Genomic DNA, 20940 nt, shown 5'->3' with positions numbered 1-20940 from the left:
TCTCTAACTCTGACTTTGAAATAAATAAATAAATAAATAAATAAATAGATCTTTAAAAACAAAATGTACCCTACTCCACTGTTGGTGGGAATGTAAACTGGTATAGCCACTGTGGAAGACACTATGGAGATACCTCAGAAATCTGAATATAGACCTACCATATGATCCAGCTGTCCCACTCCTGGGAATTTACCCAAATGAAAAGAAATCAGTATATGAAAGACTAATTTGTACCCCCATGTTTATTGTAGCTCAATTTAAGATAGCTAAAATATGAATCAACCCAGATGTCCATCAACTGGAGACTGGATAAAAAAAAATTACAGTGTATATCCACTACAGAATGCTACACAGCAGTAAAAAAGAAAAAATGAAATCCTGTCACTTGCAACAAAATGAATGCAACTTGCAACCATTATATTTAGTGAAATAAGCCAGTCCCAAAAAGATAAATATTATATGTTCTCCCTGATCAGTGATAACTAATAGTGCACCTAAAAGGTAAGCTATAGAAGTGAAACTGACACTTTGAGACGAGATGATTCTTAACAGCCTGTGTCTCAACTGTTGAGGAACATTTTTTTTTCCTTCATACTATTTGTTGAACTCTTTACTTAGTGTATGGTTAATCTTATGAGTATAAAGTTTATTGAAAATAGATCTTTGTGAAAACATAATGGAAATAGGAGAGGGAGGGGGAAGAAAGGTAGGAGTGGTGGGGTAGGGTGGGAAGAATCACTATGTTCCTAAATGTGTATTTATGAAATGCATTAAGTTTGTATACCTTAAATAAAAAGTTTCTAGGTTTAAAAAAAATACCCACCAGAAAACATACCTGGAAAAGTGAAAATAATTTACTTCTTAACTCTTTTGTTGTTATCAGCATTTGACAGTGATAACTTACTAAGATCTCATGATGCTCATTAGTGTAATACTCACAGAAAGTTAAATGTCACATTTCAAACTATGGCTACAGTACATGATGAAATACGGTATTTTGAATTCTGGCAGGACTTGAAATCCTACATTTCCCAATGAAATTGTCAAGGACTCATAATAATAATTATAACCAATAATTATAACCAGTCAAAATCTTTAGCTATAATTTCCTCAATACTCAATGCTACTGAAAATTTATTTATATTTCCCATTAAGAAAAGGGACTTTTTAAAAAAAAAAAAAAAGAAATTAAATTCTTTCCATGCTAATTTTCTATATGAAATTTAAAAATAAGCATGACTTCAAACTGCCCCAAGTACTTAATTTTGTGAGACAGATTAATTAAGCTAATAACTGCCTTGGGGCCGGCATTGTTCCGCAGCAGGTTAAAGCCCTGACCTGCAGCGCCGGCATCCCATATGGGCACCGGTTTGAGTCCCAGCTGCTCTACTTCCAATCCAGCTCCCTGCTAACGGCCTGGGAAAGCACTGGAAGATGGTTCAAGTCCTTGGGCCCCTACACCCATGTGGAAGACCCAGAAGAAGCTCCTGGCCTCTGGCATCAGATTGGCTCAGCTCCAGCCATTGCAGCCATTTGGGGAGTAATCAGCGATGGAAGACTGACCTCTCTCTCTCTCTTTCTCTCTCTCTCCCTCTCTCCCCTCCTCTATCTCTCCTATCTTTCAAATAAATAAAAATAAATATTTGAAAAAAAAAATCACTTCCAAAACCATAGTGGTGGCTTTCTTTGTAGAACTATTGCTACAAAATACAATTTTAACAAAAATAAAGATTATCTGATTAGACAGCATGTTTAGTTCATCCTGTACATATATACCCTATAAGTACTTAAACAAATAAAACTGCTATTGGCATTCCAAAATTACATTATGGTGAATAATACAAATAAAGAACGCAGTTCCCACTTCGCTGCTATCTCAGTGTTTCACATGGATAAAAAGCCAGTGCAAATCTGGCTAATACAGTTAAGATACGCACAGGGTTAACTGTGCTTTCCAAAGAGGAGTTCTCAGTGTTGATCTACATGTTTTCATTTCCTTGCCTTGCTGTTTGCAGCTACTCTTCACATCACTGGAGTTTATGTACCCATCTACCCCAGTCTATACTTCTACCTGGCACCTGTTCTATACTTCTACCTCGCACCCTATCCACTGACTACTACCACTTCCCAAAAGCACAGAGCCAGGTGTCACTTAAAGCGGAGCTTTCAGACATCCTTAGAAGAGTTTTCTAGTTTCCCCAACTGTATTTGCCCCTTTTCAGATTACTGTACAGCAGATGCTAAGTGGCATTGTCATCTATTCTTAGCAAACATACTCCAGCATGAAGCTACAGAGAATCACTGCTCCTTCAGTGCTGGCAGACTGTATCATACTGTTGGTGTTCATGTCAACCTAGTTCATGATAAGAATAACTGACAATTGATGGTGATAGAATTGCATACGCACGCGTGGTAGACTCAGTATCAATATTTACCACAAGCAGCACTTACAATAAAGGAAGCAAAAATGAGAGCATCACTGAGAGATGGAGTCACAAAATTCAATGGCCGCCTTTAATGTTTTACTATCTGTAAAAATTTGGCTGAGTTGAAGACTTCTCTGGTATTGGCTAATATGTGACTTAGGCATTGTTTTGTTTACAAGGCTAGGCTTATCCAGCTCATTCAAGACCAACACCACCAGGTACCACTTCTGCCATACAACTGCTCACTCTCGCCTCGAATGTTTGCTGCATTCTGCCTGTGAACACTGCCCTAAAAGTATCTTCAAAGACTGTCTTCCCACCAAAGTCACTTCTAACTCAGAAGCTCTTAAATGGCTCGACAGCTGCAGGAGTTCTGCATCGCAGGGCTGAGCTTTGAGATCACTGGGGGAGAGTCTGAGGAGCCATTCAGAGCAATGGGGACACCCACTACTGTATGGTAAGGACAGATCCAAACGAGGAGTGTTCCAGGGACTTTGGGATTGTCACCAATGCCAGTGGGAGCAGGTGGATGCAGCCTTGAATGCAAGGCCACACAAGGTGGACAGAAGAGTGACGGAACCAATGAGCACCTTCTCAGAGAAGATTCTCAAAGACCAAGGGCCCTCTTAACTGCAAAAAAGATCTTTGTTGGTGGCATTAAAGAAGACACTGAAGCACATCACCTCAGAGAGCATTTTGAACAGTGTGGGAAAACTGCAATGACTGAGATCATGACCCAGTGAGCCAGTGGCAAGAAGAGGGGTTTTGCTTTTGTGACCTTTGATAACCATGACTTTGGGAATAAGACTGTCATTTAGAAATACCGTACTGTGAAAGGTCATGACTATGAAAGAAGGAAGTACTCTACCCTACCTCCATTAATTCATTCATTTCAGTACCTTATCAATAGTTTTCAGAAGGCCCTATAAATTCAGTCTCTAAATAAATAAATTTCATCTCTACTCTGATCATATGACACACATGGGTAGAAACTGTGTCTGCCACTTCTGTGTGCCACCTGACAACATTTACCACTGTGTGCTGTTAAATCAGTTAACTTAAAAAACGTACCTCTTGTGTTTGCCAACTTCCATGATATAAATACTACCACAGTCGATTTCAAGTTAGCAATGTGACATCACTGAATGAGAAGTTGGGAAGAGATGCTCACGCTGATTCTCAGGACTACTACAAGCCAGTGCACCATGCCTGGCACAGTTGCAGACTTACAGAGAGGGAGAGAGGGAGCGAGAGAGAGAGAGTTCATTCCCCAAATGCCCCCAACAGACAGAACAAATCCAGGAGCCTGGTCTCATACATGAGTGGCAGGGACCCAAGTCCTTGAGACAGCAGTGGCTGTCTCCCAGAGTGTGCATTAGCAGGAAGCTGGAATTGGAAATGCAGCCAGGACTGGAACCCAGGCACTCCGATATTGGGTGCCAGCATCTTAAGTGCCATTCTAACTGCTGAGACAAACACGTACCCCAATCCCTTCATTTTACAGAAATGAAAACTGATCCACAAAGGTTAACTGAAAACTGACACTAGCCCCTCAGTGCCACAAACAGCCTAGTACCAGGTCTCTTGGTATGTGGTCCAAACCTTTTCTTTGACTACATAATCATGATTGCCTCTTGAGCTATTGTCTATTTAACTTAACACGTGGTAAAGCTGCTAACATTTTTGAAAAGTAGATTTTTCATTGTTTTTAAGAATTACTATACAATACAGAACTAAATTTGATATGACATCTCCTAAAAGACATGCCAAGTTAATTATAAGAAAATCAGTGACAAAAGCAAGCTACAATTACAAAGGGTATTCCTGTATATGTTCTGATGACCTTTTCCTCTACATAGCACCATAGGAGCTGAGAGGAGCCCAAATTCTTATTAACGCCATCTTTAAATTTGGAATCAACTCTGAATTTAATTATCTTGGCTCCTATTTCCTCTATCTTATTAGTACAGCAGTCATATAAAATGTATTATATCTCATATTGATTCCAGGATACTTACCAAGATCACCTTACAATTCAAAATTCATGGAGGCATAAAGGATAAACTGTAAAAATGGCCAAGAATCCATTAACATCTCTATAATCTTTTGACACATATATTTGTAAGCATATAAATTAATTACTTAGAAAGGAGAAAAATTCTTGTGCAGACAGTATTTGGGATTTTTATCTCTATGTTTTTAATAAGCCCTACATTGAGGTACTTATACGAATCATGATCCCCTATATTACTAATGATTCAATTAGACTGACAGCCTCTCAAGGTGTTTCAATTATAAAACAAGGGAATAAAATAGAATTCAGGTTTACAGGACTAATAACAAAAAATTATAGTTAACATTACACTATTTTAGCTAGTTACAGATGGCTAAAAAAAGTGTCTCATGAGACTTTTTATTTCTTTATTTCATTATTTGTTACCATTTATAAAGTCACAATATGATAAATTATGCTGAAGAATCATACTTCTTTGAAAATAACTAAAAATACCACATTCTCCATTTCCTAAGCAAAAGTGAATATTCAAAGATAATTTCAGGAGGTTAAGTTCATTAGCCAATATTTCTCTAACACCTACGGCAGTTTCCTGCATTTTTTTTCAGTATGATCTTATTACTGCCTAATTATCCATATTGCTTTTCTTCCTTTTTGTAAAACTGAAATTCACCCAGGCAGTTTAACCTCTCATTTAGAATCATTAAATATACCCCCCTCCTTCACTGATAATTGGTCTCTTTCTTTATTAACTGATTTTTCCCCCATGATTTATTATAAATCTTCTTTGCCAAATTTGGGTCCATTCTGTTAATACATTCTTTACCTTCTTTCAACTCAATTAACACACTGTCACTTTTACCAAAGCTTTCCTATTATTTCAAGTTCCTATTGTTGTTTAAAGATCCTCTAGTAGAACAATGAACTTTTAATAAACCTGGAAGTTTTAGTGATTCCTATTTAATTCTATGGTGAGCTTTACATGAGACACACTAGGTATACTGAAACGTGTCCTACTATGTTGTCATAATAATCTACAGTAACTTCACATCAATCCAAATACACACATCTTTGTAATGTAACTTATGACCTCTAAACGTATAGAGAGCCATATGATAATTATCATATCTATTGCCAAATCAAACTGAGCAAGCTTTTCCATCAGCAATTTCAATATCCATACAAATTTTAATAACGCTAAACCTACACTTGTGCTGTCAGTAAATATTAATGTGACCTCTGAGGGTGAGTAAATCTGTCACTAGATTATTTGGGTCATTGTGGATTTCTCTTTAATTGAAATAAACAATTTTTTACAGGTGTTTCCATTCTCTTCTTGGAAAGAAATGCTTCCCTGAGCTCCAAAGCACTTGACAAAGTTTGGTGGCTGTCACGTATGCCCTCTCTCTTTCTTATCATTGACAACCACATTCCCCAGCATTTGCCACCTCCACTCACCAAAAACACACTACTTCCTCCTTTTTTTTTTCCTAAAAGGAAAAGAGAAATGGGAGGGTGACTACTGACCTTGCATCAAGTAAGGTTATGTTTTAAGTTTAATTTTTGAAATTTCCTCCACATTTCTGGGATCTAATCTAGGAAACAAAATTCGCTATCTGGCATCCTTTTAGAGAGGGGGAATGGAGGGAAGGGAAAGTTAAGAACAAGTGAACAGCATGTTTCCTGGTGGAAAATGCATTTTAAGTTGGCAAGAAAAAAACTCTACTCCCAGAATAAATTACAATAAAGAAATGTAAGATTTCTGCAACTTTCTTACTTTGAGTAATTTTAAACACTTTTACCCCCATCCTTCTGTGAAACATATTCCTTGTCTACTCTTAAGTTACCATAGTTAACAATAATTTCAACTAAAAACATAAACTTGAAAAGCATATATTCATTTGATGCCTTTGACCAATAAAGATCTGGTGTTTAATGTCTCCTTATCAGTTCCAAAATTTCTATTTAAAATGCCATCACAGTTCATTGTCTTTAAAAATTTTCAAATCAGTTTTGACACCAGCCTCAAAGGGCAATGATCTGATATTCCAAAGCATTGATTTCTTATGTCTAGCTTCGTGGTAATTTCATTTTGATCCCTAAGCCTTTTTAATGTAATTTTTTAAATGGAAGACAACTTGGGTTTAAACTCTCTAATTTGGCTAGCCCCATTTAGGTTGAATGCATACTCCTGCACCAATGAATAGAACCAGCTTCCTGAGGCTGTGACCAGCGCAGTCACACATGGACTTGAGTTCGGAAGGGTCTCACACTTGTGGCTTAATGCTCTGAAGTTACTATCTTAAAATTCTTAACCCTGGATTTGTTTTGTCAATGAAGTCTTATAGGGAATGGAGTTTGTGCTAGGGATTTGTTTATCTGAATAAGAACCTATTTCTCTTTCATTTTTGAAGAATATTTCTAGCAAGTACAAAATCTAAGTTGGGATTTTTGTTTTTATTTTTTTTATTTATTTTTTACCACTTTTAAGTGCAATTTGGTTCTCTCTTGTTTTCCTTTAGCTTAAATGTCAGCTATTCTTTGGCTTCTTTGAAGATAACACATTTTTTTTCTTCTTTAATATTTTTCTATTTGGGGGGATTACCATGTGCCCTAAATTTGGCTTTCAGTGAATTTATCCTGATAGGGTTTATGGTGATTCTTTATTCTGTGGGTTGATCTCTTTCACTAGTTTTGGAAAATTTTAACTTTAATCTGTGCAGACACTGCTTCTTCCTCATTCTTTCCCTCCTCTTCTTCTGGGACTCCAGTTACATGTAAGTAAGCCTTTCTCACTATTACACTATTTAGACTACTCATTATGTGTTCCAATCTCTTATTTCTCCACACTCCAATCCAGATATCTTCTAAGTGCTCTGTCATTTAGTTCACCTAGTTCACTAATTCTCTCCTTAGTTGCATCTAATTTGCTACTAAACTCATGTATTTAGTTCTTCATTTGAGGTATGTTAGTTTTCATGTCTAGGATTCCTTTTCATTCTTTTTAATAGACTCCTATTCTCTCATGAACTTATATATCTTGTTAATCAGGTTTTTTTTTAATGTTTATTTCTACCTGCCTGAAAGGCAGATCAAGAGGGAGGGAGGGAGGGGGGGAGGGGGAGAGGGGGAGAGGGGCAGAGTGGGAGAGGGGAAGAGAGAAATCCTCCATCTTCTGGTTCACTCCCCAAATGCCCACAACAGCCACTGCCAGACTAGGCAAAAGTCAGAAGCCCTAAACTCCAGCCTCACCTCCCACGTGGGTGGCAAGGCCCAAGCACTTGAGCAACCATCCACTGCTTCCCAGGATGCATTAGCAGGAAGCTGGACTGGAAGTGAAGTAGCCAGGACGTAAACCAGCACTCTCATATGGAATGTGGGCATCCGAAGAGGCAACCTAATGTGCTGTGCCACAAAGCTTGCATCAATTTTTTAAAATACATGAGTTGTTATTTTATAGCCTATGTCTGATCACTATAATATTTGAATCAGTATGAGATTGTTTCTATCATGCATTTTTTTATTTTTTTCTTGGTCCTGGTTTCTGAAATACATGGTATAATTTTTATTGGATGTCAGGCATTGGATACAACAAAAAAGAATTACAGAAACCCTGTATAATATCTCTTGCTTCTCACAATGACAAAGTAGAGGCAAAGCACATTAAAATCAGGATTGAGTTTCTCAGAAGCTTTACATTTCAAATTTTTTGAGCTGTGATTTCAACTTTCCCCTAACTCCTAGGAAATTCCAGTTCAGAAGTCCCAATTAAGAGTCCCTCTTCATCTTCTCCAAATTCTAGTTTACAGTTCTCTGAAACTGTGAAACTGTCAAAACTTCTGCTCAGCCTCTCACCATCTCAGCTAACACTACTTGGCTTCTCAGTCCAGTGGCCTGCACTGCCTCCTAACTGACAGAACCCAGTGTCAGAGTAGCACCAAATACTGGGCCCACCTCAATGACTCAACCCTCATTCTTTGATCTTTACCCTTTGGTAGTACTCAAATGCCTTCAGGTATGTTTTTGCTTATTTTTCAAAGAAACACTGTGAGCAACGCCAAGGGTTACATTCTGCACACACTTTTAACCATTCTTTAAAAAAAAAGATTTATTTATTCATGTGAAAGGAAGAGTTACAGAGAAAGAAAGACACAGAGACTGAGATCTTCCATCTGCTGATTGACTTCCTAAATGTCTGCAACAGCCAGGGATGAGCCATGCTGAAGCCAGGATTCAGGAGCTTCATCTGGGTCTCCCACATGTGGCAGGGGCCCAAGCACTTGGTCCGTTTTCTGATGGTTTTACAGGTGCATTAGCAGGAAGCTGGATCAGAAGTGGAGCAGCTGGTACTTGAACAAGCATGCATACAAGGCACTGGTATCCCAAGCAGCAGCTTAACCTGCTATACCACAACGCTGGTCCCAGGTATTTTTTAAACTGTAGCTTTCTCATTTTTTTTTTTTTTTCATTTCTGGTTCTTGGTTTGAAATAAACTAGTCCTTTTTCAGCCAGGAATGGAAAGTACCCAGGAATGGAAATATTAGTGGCCTATCTTCATGTGTGCCTCTGTATCTCACAAATTCCAAAATTATTTAAGATAGGTTGATATACTTATATGATAGTTTATTTGCCTTTTACTATATTTCATGCTTAACACCTAAGATGTTTACTGCTCTAAAATCTTAATTCTCCTTTAGAAATATTATTTAAAATATACAATATTAACATAAAATACATATGATGTGCATTTAGAAGCTATTTTTTTGCAAACACTGTCATGCATATGTTTGTTTGTTTGTTTGTTTGTTTTTAAAATACAAGTAACACAAGGCAAGTGTTATGGTCAGTAAGCCAGAATTTGGGACACCCACATCCCAGATCAGAGTGCCTGGGCTCGAGTCCCACCTCTGCTTCCAATCCAGCTACCTGCTAATGCATTTAAAAGGCAGCAGGTGATAGCCCAAGTACTTCAGTTCCTGACACCCATGTGCAAGACACAAATGGAGTTTCTGGTTCCTGGCTTTAGCCTAGCCCAGCCCTGGATGTTGTGGGCACTTGAGGAGTAAACAAGCACCTCTTCCTCTCTCTCTCTCTCTCTCCTACACTTTCATATAAATAAATTTAACTAAAAAATAAAATACAAATACCAGTATTGTCATGGATTTAAGTTTTCACAGCAAAAGTAAAAGTTAAAAAGAAGTACTCAGTGTTTCACAGAATGTTGCCAGTATAATTTTGTTCTTTGATAACTTCCAAATACTTTCAACAGATACAATAGTTTACAAAGGGATAATCAGAAATTATGGATATCTCTCACAGTTATATTGCCATAAAACCACAATAATTCAAAAATTGAAGTTCATGATCACTAAAACATTTCTAAGCTGTAATCTATCTCTGAACTAAGAAAATGTTTTATTGACTAATTAAATGTGTAAACATTGTGAAGTCAGTTTAACCTACTCAAGGAAGCAAATTGCTGGTAAGGACTGACTTAGGAATAACAACTTTTGTAAGCCTATGAATAGCATTTTAAAAATCAGCTATCCTATACTAAATAAGAGCAAGAATACTTAAGCTATGTTATTTTATTTTGGGAAAAATATATCATTTATAAACGTTTTTAATAACAAATGCAAACTACTATGGGTAATCCGAAGTGTCAAACACTAAATCACTCTTTAAAATGAAGTGAAACATGTGATTTCACTCCCCAGCATCTTACATCAATTGAAGAAAAAAAAAAAAAAAAAACACAGGGCCACTATTGTGACACAGCAACTCACAAAATGCCATATGAGCTAAGGTTCAAGTTCCAACTGCTTCACCTCCAATACAGCTCCCTGCTAATGTGCATGGGAAAGCAATGGAACATGGTCCAAGTACTTGGGCCCCTGCCACTCATGTGGCAGATCTGTATGCAGTTTCTGGCTCCTGGCTTCAACCTGGCCCAGCCCTTCTGTTGCAGTCATTTGGGGCGTGTTCCAGTATTTCAGTAAACAATTCACACACCCACTCTCTCTCTCTCTCTCTCTCTCTTGCTCTCGCTCTCGCTCTCTCTCTCTACCTCCCTCCCTCCCTTTCTGCTTTTCAAATAAATAAGATAATCTTTTTTAAAATCTTAAAAAAAATAACTGGAAACCTAGGCACTTCATGCCACCTTCAAAATCTTTGAAAGTGATGTTCTATTATAGTTGTGTTCCAAAACCGTACAATATTAATCATAAACCCAGAAAAATATTTAGCAATGGGCAAAAATTGTGAAATGAATACAGATAGAACAGATAAGAATACCCAGTTTCATTTTCCCACCTCAACTGATAAAGGGCTTTTAATACAAATTATGGGCCATTATTCAGTATTATTGCTCTGGGCATTTGCTTCAAAACAAGAACTTACTTTTTTTAGCAGGCTCCAATTAATTTCCCTTGGTGGGTCAAGAGACCTTTCAAGATTTACAAGTACTCAAGACACAAAGGAACCAGCACCTTTCTCTCCCCTATCCCCCAAGGGTCTACTTCTAGTTCATCCATTTCCATGGCTTAAATATTCATAAGCTTTTGCTCATATTTACTGAAAAATGTAGCCATCACATGGGCCATCTGTCAGAAAGTGGTAATTAGTTTAGTGTGTCAAAAACTAGCTGTTCAAATTATAGGCTCACTATATATTCATAATAAAGTATTATTGTTGGGAGAAGACATTGTAGCACAGTGAGTTGAGTCACTGCCTGAGACACCTGTCCAATATTAGACTGCCAGTCTGAGACCCAGCTACTTAGCTTATAATCTAGTTTCCTGCTATTGTGCATCCTGGGAAGCAGCAGATGATGACTCAAGTACTTATGTCCCTAACACCCACATGGGAAACTCAAATGAAGGCCTGAGCTCTTGGCTTTGGCCTCACCCAGCCCTGGATGTTGCAGGCATTTAGGGAATGAACTAGCAGATGGAAGACCCTTGTCTTTCTCCTTCTCTATTCCCCCTTCCCTCCTGTTCTACCTCAGTCTCCCTTTTAAAGTAGATCAAAATAAAATAAACAAATATATTTGTAAGAAGCATTACTTGGAGGAAGACTAGTGCTTTGTGCATTTTGATTTATTTGAGTTCATTTTTTCATAACATCATGCTTTTGACACAATTGGGTCTTTCATGAGTATCCTAGTTCCTGTACATCTGAATGCTAAATAATACTGCATTAAAGTTTTGTGTTGCAAGAAAAAATGGAATAAACTTGAATTGTGCTACAGAAAAAAAAAAAAAGAAGCATTACTGCTAGATGACGAGAACTCATTTTAGGAACCACTGTATCAGAAATTGCATAAATGGGAAGAAAATGAGAGATGCGAACATACCGAAGTCCGCGTGTCTTCTTTGCTGACATGGGTAAACTGATCGGCTACATCATTATACTACAATATACAGAGGTACTGCAGTATGATCATTAGAAACGTAGCTTTCATGTGGTGCTTCAAACCTTTTTGCTCCACCATTTACTTATCATGTTCTTCAGCAAGTTACTTACCTTCTCTATGTGTTAGTGTTCTTGTCTACAAAATAGGAATAACAGTATCTACCTTACAGGTTTTCAACAGGATTATATAAATACAGAACTCCTAGTCAAATGACTAGAAAAAAAGCAATCAATAAATATTTTAAAACCATTGTTTTTTTTTTACTCTTTGTAGATTGCATGTCTTGTTCCCCTTGCTCTGGATCTAATCACCAACACTCTCACCAACTGCCTCGCCAACTGCTTTACCAACTGTCTGCCTGTGCTGCACTGCAACGACCTGAGTATTTTCCATTTGATATTTCCTTCACCTTATACCCACTCTAGGGATGCAGAATTATTTTAAAAAATAAAAAGGAAAGTTTAGACATAGTAGGGACATAACACATGTCTTCTATAATTTTAAATTTTCTATTAACCACATTTGTAAAGGAAAAAAAGGTGAAAATGTGCCACGTGTATTTGACTGAATATATCCAAAATACTATCATTTTAACCAGTGGCAGTGGTCACATTTCAATGCTCAATAACCACATGTGTCTGCTGGGTAGTACATGACAGCATAGAATCCAGGAGACCAGGATTCAAATTCTGGTTCTTCTATTTACTTGCCACTTAATTGCTCTTAATCCCAGCTACATGATGTTAAAAATAACTGTCACCAGATACTGTCATGAGAATTAAATAAAATAGCATAATCAAAGTACTTAGCCCAATGCCAACGTTCAGGGGTGTTCATTAAATAAAAAATCTCTCACCCTAACATGCAGCTCCAACACTTCACAGCAGCTGAACGTAGGTAATCTGCAATCCAGCCCTTCTTCCTTCCCTTCTCCTCTGCTATAAACCATGGCCTTTTCCCTAAATGCACAGCTCTCCTTCCCTGCATCCATAAGTTTGCCTGGGTGGACTTATTTCTTGACGTCCTGAACTTTTCAGTCTTGATTCATGTCCCAAAACATGAAAAAGACCTGTGCCTCACAGAGTGACCCCACAACCTTCTCCTCTGCCCTCATCTGCCCCACTGCCCTAGCTAGCCCAGCTGTCTACTTGGCAGGTTTCTACCTCACTGACAGCTGCTACCATTACCACCACTTCCTCAAAAACCACCATGAATGCCAAGAAGATTCAGTGGCCTCAAGATTTTTTAGGGTTGACCATCATTCCACAAAGTAACATGTCAAAGTCATGAAAGACAAAGAAAGACCAAGGAACTGTCACAGAATGGAGGTGAGTATAAAATAAAATATGGAATGTGGAATCCTGGGTAGAACTTTGGTCCAGAAAAAGGACATTAGTTGGAAAACTGGTGAAGTTTGAATAAGGTCTATAGACTAAGTAATAATATTGCATTAATATCAATCCCAGGTTTTAATAACTATACTGTGATTGTGTTCTATGTTAATTTTAGGGGGCTATATGGGTTCTCCATAGTATATTTAGAACTTTTCTTTATATATAATACAATTTAAAAATAGAAAGTTAAAACACTTTTAAATATGACTATTGGGAGCTTCATTATGAGTCTGTCCCAACCGACTTGTTAAGTGATATATTATTATGAAATAATGCCACTTATGTTAAGCCTATTGCAGCAAGGCCATTGCACAGGTTAATGAAAAGTCAATTCCAAGGTACAGAAAATTCACCTTAATCACTACTTCACTATTATTAGTTTGCAAATCCACTAAGAGAGTACACTGCCTACTACATCCATTCAGTAAGACTGAGGATTTAATGACAGCAAATCATATTTTGTGTGACCTAAAGTGTTCTTAAATACCTTTTGAATTAACATTACTCAATAACATGCTGAAACAATAGCTACATTGAAATTAACTTTCTACAGAAAGGAAAAGATAAAAGAGAGATGCAAAGAAGCACATTTCAATATACCTGCCTCTCTGCAGCAGGAAAGTATTAGCCAACAAGCTCCAGATAAAACCTCTTGCAACAGGAGGGGCTGTCTATTATAGTACAACTTGTGTTCCTATAACAGAAATTAGCCCATAGAAACAAGTAGAGAAAGGGTTTCAGTACTATGCAGAAGGTACTTTGATTCATATGTGATTTTTTTCCCCAAAGATCATTAATATTTAGTTTCATCAGTAACAGCAGCTAAAGGCCAGGTGCACTAATGGCAGGAGGCTACGAAGGAATCAGTATTATAAAATCAACAATTCTCTAAACACACACAAATAAATAAAACAAAGTAACACAAAACAATGAGAAGCATACCTCTCTGGTTATCAGTATATTTTGTATAAAGCTTACAGGCTTTTTTCAACTTGTAACTTCTAATGACATTTCTCTGCCCTCAAACCTTCCTTAAATATTAGAGGAAAAATGCTGTGTTCCCACACATATTGAGTACAAAAAAAGCTATGCCAGGACTTTTTTAATGTAAAAGTTCCATACTATCTTGTTTCCAAAGATTACTTGTACCAATAAAATATTAATATCAATTTCTAAATAAAATAGAAAATCATACTTGAGATTTAGCTTTAAATTTAATATTCAGACCTACATTTCTATATTAGTCATATATTTCTTAAATAGGTAGGATGTTCCAATGTAATAATGAAAATTGTCATCTATATTAAAACCAGACTGATGCATGTTGTAGGAAAAACAAATATTCAATGATACTTATATACTATGAACACTAGCCATGTAAGCATCAATCTTTAAAAATGAAGCCCTCTATTAATTGTGCAAAAACATAAAGAACATTTCTGGAAAGTATTCTTGCTCATAAAACTAAAGATATTTAGTGACTTTTATACTATTACATTATGCTAAAGAACTGAATGTTGGGGTTTTCCTTTCTTTCAAAAAAAGCAACAATATTGTTTAATGATTATTTGTTGTTAAATAATACATACAAATCACTAAGCTTTCTTTTATCTAAGGGGCTCCTGCTAGCAACAAGCATTCTGAAAAAAATTTTGTTATTGATACATGACAAAAATTTAGCTCATAATTGAAATTGAAACAGTTCAATTTGAACATTATAATTTATTCTATCAATCCCAGTTTTGAAATAATATCTTGGAAATTAATTTATATAATTAATGTCAATCACTTTAATATTTACATAAAAGAAAAGTGTTCTCTTTTCAACATTATCCATGATATACTAGAGTAGTTTTATGGACCTATGCAAATCTAAATCTCAAGGAGCAGATTTTTACTTTACAATGATCTATTCAAATTAACTTGCTTAGAGATAACCAGCATGATTTCTCATGGGAGAAAAAAACACACTATTGTCTGCTTAGAGGGTGACTTCTTTCACTTAGGTGGGTGTCTGCTCCATCACCGACTAAGTGAGGACATAACCTTGTCAAACCAAAGACAAAAGAATAATGAGCAAAGGACAGACTAAACCAGCATGGAAAAGGTTGGTAAGGTGGTTGCAAAGATAGTACTCTGAATGACAAAATAAAGTGACAAAAAATAACACCCCAAAGGGTAGGTTAATACTAAAGAAAGCACACAAAACCTGAGAAGCATTTAATCCCCATCCTTGGATGTCTGCCATCCAAAACTCCACTCAAATTTATTTAAGTCATTTGTTACTAACCAGATCTGCTTATTATATTTTCAAATGAACCATGGTACAACAATCTTGAAGAAGACATTTGGATAAAATATCTATTTCTACAAAGCAGGACCCAAAGCTAAGCATGAGCAAGTAGATAATGTTTTGCTTGTCCAAACAGATATAAACTATCACCCAAAAAAGAAAAAAAAAATCATTCCAATCAATAAGAAATATATTCTGAAAAATCTTTTACCCAACTTTAGATTTTTACAGCCATTAAAACAAACAGCAGTAACATTGCTACATTACTTGCTACCCCAGCTCACTAACTGGCTTAACAGAGAATCAAACAAACACATTTTTGTAAGTAGCTGAAACCAGAAGACATTAGGCAAATTCTGTTGCAGTCTTCTCTGTATGAACTTACTTTTAAAACAAACAAACATCTCAAATGTAAACCATTCAAGCATGTACAAGGACTAAACATTATATCATTATGTCACTTATGCACACTTTGACATTCCTCTACCATGGCTAAGGCTGGAATGAAATTTTTGTTCCTGACCAGTCACAGTATTTTTAACAGAGAAACAGTGCCACCTTTTGGTCCCAAAACAAAGCCTCCAGTGCTAGTCTTCCAAACCTTTTTCATTTTAACTCCTAATATATGAACAGTGGCACTGACTTTGATGTTGTAATCCCCATCTTCCAACATAGTTTAGCTGTACAAGTTAAGAAAGCACTGGGAGAGCCTCACAGTTGCTTACCACACAAAATTTCAAAATATTCTAAAGGAATACCAAACACACATATTTTGTACCACAGCATAATTTCCAATCAACACTATATTAAACACATTTTGCCAAATCCAAGCATGTCAATAAACTGATATATTTTTAAAATATAAGAAGATCTTTTCATACCATTGTTAACAAAACATATTTTTTTCTGATTTTTTAAAACCACGGTTCTTTGCAATTTGTATTAACAGTGGATTACCAGCTAAATCAGCATAAGTATAAATAATTTTATATACAAATATGGGAAGTTTCTGAATTACTCACACCAATGATACAATGTCGCCGCGTTGTACTTCAAAATTCCTCACTTTCCAGTGGTTCAAAAGTACCACATCAGATGACTGGCTTCCCCCAGGGTTCAAAGAAGGCTGGAAAAGAAGACACATCTATCATTTGTATTTTTCAATCTTCATGGTTCTTTGCACTTCATGGCTCAAGTAGAGTGCAATAAAACATTTCTACTATAGTATCTGCCAATAAATTGCTGTTCTAAAGTAACTGCAAATGATGAGTTTTCAAAAAGGCTCATTGGGATTCTTCACAGATGAACCAGAAAAAAAATAAATTACCAATACTTATTTGAAAGGAAAATGTGCTGGATATTCAAATCTTTACTAAACTCCAGTAAAGAGGTTGTAAAGCTTTAGGAAGGATTAAAAATAGGAGAAAGAAAAGATTCAAACCTCTGAACAGAATACTGAGAAGGAATCTAATTCCAAAGCAGGACACATCACTGTCCCATTAGGGGCAGAGAGCAAATAAGCTCAAATCAACCAGGAAAGCACCATATGAAGAGCTAAAGGGAGGAGAAGACACAAGTGATGGGATAGTATTAAAAAAAAAATGTAGGGATGACCCTAAACTCTCTTTTCTCAAAGAAGCACATTCCAAAGGTCCTGGTCCACATTTGAGCCTTAAAAGTGGCCTTCACCCTAAGACTCACACAAGTCTAGCTGTGCCTAAGGAGTGATGGAGTCTAAATTCAGAAACATGTTGTATTAAGAAGTCAGATGAATGTCAAGAACTGTCTAGGCACAAAAACGTTGATGTGGAAACCATGAGGTCAATACAACTACGTTTGACAAGTGCAGACAAAGTCCATGGATACAAGTGTGAGCTCTAAGGTGAGAACAGTGGGACAAAATAATAAGAACAACTAAGAGAGTTCTGTCACTATTGGCGCTGTGAGGATAACACCATGGGAAGTAGTCATTGCTGTGCTCATGGAAAAAGTGCCAAACAACTGGGGCTTTCCACCTTCACGGAGGGAAAGGGTGGCAGCAAGAGGAGACCTAACCACAGCAACTAAGGCTGAAGGGAGAAAAATGGCAAGCACCAGGCAAAAGCCAGTTCCTGGAACAATGTTCTTCAAAGATTCCTGGAACTATTTGCAGATTTGCTACAAAGCAAGCATAGGCAAAGATATCAGAATGTCTAGATACTATTACCATGACATTATTTTTGACTTCCCAGATTTCTACAGCCAAGAACTACTGGCCATCCTTGGAGATATCAAAATCTACCAAGGCTTCTACCAATGCCTTTCTATGATAATGCCTAAACCTGTCTCTAAATTATTAGTTCTAAATCCCCTGCTAGTCATTTCACTTGACTATATCACTTAGAATCCATCAAAATTAAAATAGAATGTGCCATCATTTCCTACCAAATAAAAAACTTCCATCCTTATCTTCTGTCCCATGCACCATTTTCCCAGTCAGCTTAAAATCTTAGTATCATCTTACTTCACATCCAACCAGTCACCAAGTTAAAAAGGTTTTTTTATATCATAATGTAATCATCTATGACACATCTTGTCTGTCCTCTGTACCATCATCATGTTTGAAACACCAATCATCACAGAAAGAGACAAAAGACAGAGAAACAGAGAGAGAGAGAGAGAGAGAGAGAGATCCTCCTGACAGAAAGAGGTCTTTCATTACTGATTCCCTTCCCAAATGCCAACAACAGCCATGGCTAGGCCAGGCCAAAGTCAGGAACGTGGAACTCCATCTGGGTATCCCACATTGGTAGCAGAGACTTAAGTGCTTGAGCAATCACATGCTGCCTCCCAGGATAAGTTTTAGCCAGAAGTTGGAAGAAGCAGAGCCAAGACTCTAACTAACCCAGGCACTCCAGTATGGGACACAGTATCCCAAGTGGTGCCTCAACCACTGAACCAAATGGATATCCCTATAATAGTACATTTAAGTGTGCATTAATCTTTGTCTTTCTTTCCAAGAGTGTGGAAGCATTCTGAGAAGAAATTATTTCTCATGTCTATTCTTGAGGCCTGGACATTTTGAAGGTAATGAATGTATTTTAATGGAACAAAAAAATCAATTAGTGAATTCCCAAGTATTTTCCAAGTTAATAAGGCCAAAACAAAGACCCTAGTCCATTCACCCCACCAATAAATATACTTCTGCAGTCCCTTCCAGAGTTAATAGCACGTTAATCTCCCCTTATTCACAGTTTTGCTTTCTGCGGTTTCAGTTGCCTATGATTAATCAAAATGTACAAAAATACTAAATCACAAACTCCAGAAAAAAATAATAATTCCTAAGTGTAAGATTGTATACCATGGGGCCAGCACTGTGGCACAGTGAGTTAAAGTCCTGGCCTGCAGTGCCAGCATCCCCATATGGGTGCCAGTATCAGTCCCAGCTATTCCACTTCCCATCCAGCTCCCTGCTAATGTGCCTGGAAAAGCCGTGGAGGATGGCCCAAGTGCTTGGGCCCCTGCACACATGTGGGAGACCTGGAGGAAGCTCCTAGCTCCTGGCTCCTGGCTTCGGATCAGCTGAGTACAGCTCCAGCTATTGCAGGGAGTTGTTCGGGGAGTGAACCAGAGGATGGAAGACCTCTCTCTATCTCTACCTCTCTCTGTAACTCTTTCAAATAAATAAAATAAATTTTAAAAAAAGAAAATTCTTAAAAAAAAAAAAGATTGTATACCATTCCGAGTGGTGTGAGGAATCATCTCTTTGTCCAGCATGTCCACAATACATATATGACCCACCCAACATCATCATAGCTCCAAGATCCAGGACCTCCTGAAGCAGACAATTCTCCTTTTGAAGCAGTTTAACAGGAGCCTAACACAATGTGACAATGCCTACATCATTCACCTTATTTTATTTCATCACAGGTGCCATTGTACCATCACAATCACATCAACGCATGATCACAAGAAGGGTGAGCAAACACAGTACAATTACATACTTGGAGAAGGAAAGAGACCACAGTCACATAACTTTATTACAATATACTGTTATAACTGTCCTACTTCATTATCAGTTGTTGTTACTCTCATAGTGTGCCTAATCAATTAAACTGTATCACAACTATGTATGTATAGGAAAAAACATAGTACATATTAAGTTGCATACAATGCTTGGTCTCAAGCATCCACTGGATGACTTGGGATGACCCCCACAGATAAGGGGGATGCTGTAACACTCTCCACTCCATCCCCCACCCTAGAAGTCTCTAAGTCAGTATCAGTTTCTAACTCTGCCCAGGATGCCTTTTCCCCACTAGGTATATTCTACTTATCTTTCAATCTTTCAAATCCTTGCTCTCAGATAGCCACTCCTCTGGAACTTCAGGAAAAAAAAAAAAAAAAAAAAAAAACAGCCAGTTCCCTTGAAGAAATTACAAAATCATATCCTGCTCCAAGACTGGGCATTAATGAATCCCTATAAGCCCAAATCTTGACACTCACATTTATTGTTCCCTACAGAATCACTCATTTTCCCAACTTTTCTAATGTTAGTTGCTAGAAACCAAAGGTAAGGCCATTGTAAAAAAAAACAATTTACGTGGAGGGGAAGGGAAGGGAAGAAAGGGGTCCCAGCAGAAGGCATGTGCAATCTCAAGCAGTAAAACATTAGAATCTTCACTCGAAGATCCTGATTTCATAAAGGAAGCCCAGAGTTTCTTTATCCTCTCCTCTCCCCAACAAGGTTAATTAATTATTCCCCCATCTGTGATCCCACAGCAATTTAGGTAAACTTACTAATTCACAGTTATCTGCTGAAAGACTTTTTTCATTCCTGGGTAAGCTTCACAATTGCAGGAACCATGCCTTATCCACTGCTAGATGCCTAATCCCAGAAAGTGGCTATAATTTAAATTTAAAATATTAAAGGTCATTAAAAGCATATTTAAATAAAATAGTTCCTGAGCAATGGGCATTATCTAAGCAACAGCATAGATTTCCTTCAATGAATCCATATTCCAGATAACTACAGGAAGAAAAATTTTTGTTGTCTTATCAAGTTAGACAATTTCAGCATTCGGAAGACAGTTTTTCAGTACTTAATAATTACACATAATTAAATAATGATATCACAATAGAATAACTATTGTGGGGCTGGCGCCATGGCACAGTAGTTTAATCCTCCGCCTGCAGCGCCCGCATCCCATATGGGCCAGATCTAGTCCCGACTGCTCCTCTTCCAATCCAGCTCTCTGCTATGGCCTGGGAAAGCAGCAGAAGATGGCCCAAGTCCTAGGGCCCCTGCAACCATGTGAAAGACCCGGAAGAAGCTTCTGGCTCCTGGCTTCGGATTGGTGCAGCTCCAGCCGTTGCAGCCATCTGGGGAGTGAACAAACAGAAGGAAGACCTCTCTCTCT

General features: G+C 37.4%; 1 protein-coding gene across 5 annotated transcripts in view; it reads right to left on the bottom strand.

The window, feature by feature from the left end:
* Nucleotides 1–20940, bottom strand: part of IMMP2L (inner mitochondrial membrane peptidase subunit 2) — a 1099135-nt gene that overhangs the window by 984355 nt on the left and 93840 nt on the right. For all 5 annotated transcript variants that reach the window (XM_008258376.3, XM_008258379.3, XM_051849666.2 and 2 more), the window contains one exon: nt 16564–16667. In XM_008258376.3, the coding sequence (XP_008256598.1) occupies nt 16564–16667 (104 nt within the window). The remainder of the gene's footprint in view (nt 1–16563; nt 16668–20940) is intronic.

The sequence above is a fragment of the Oryctolagus cuniculus genome, chromosome 3 (genome assembly GCF_964237555.1).
Source record: "Oryctolagus cuniculus chromosome 3, mOryCun1.1, whole genome shotgun sequence".
Taxonomy (NCBI): domain Eukaryota; kingdom Metazoa; phylum Chordata; class Mammalia; order Lagomorpha; family Leporidae; genus Oryctolagus; species Oryctolagus cuniculus.
Note: the sequence above shows the minus strand (reverse complement) of the source record. Positions and strands in the feature narration are given on the sequence as shown.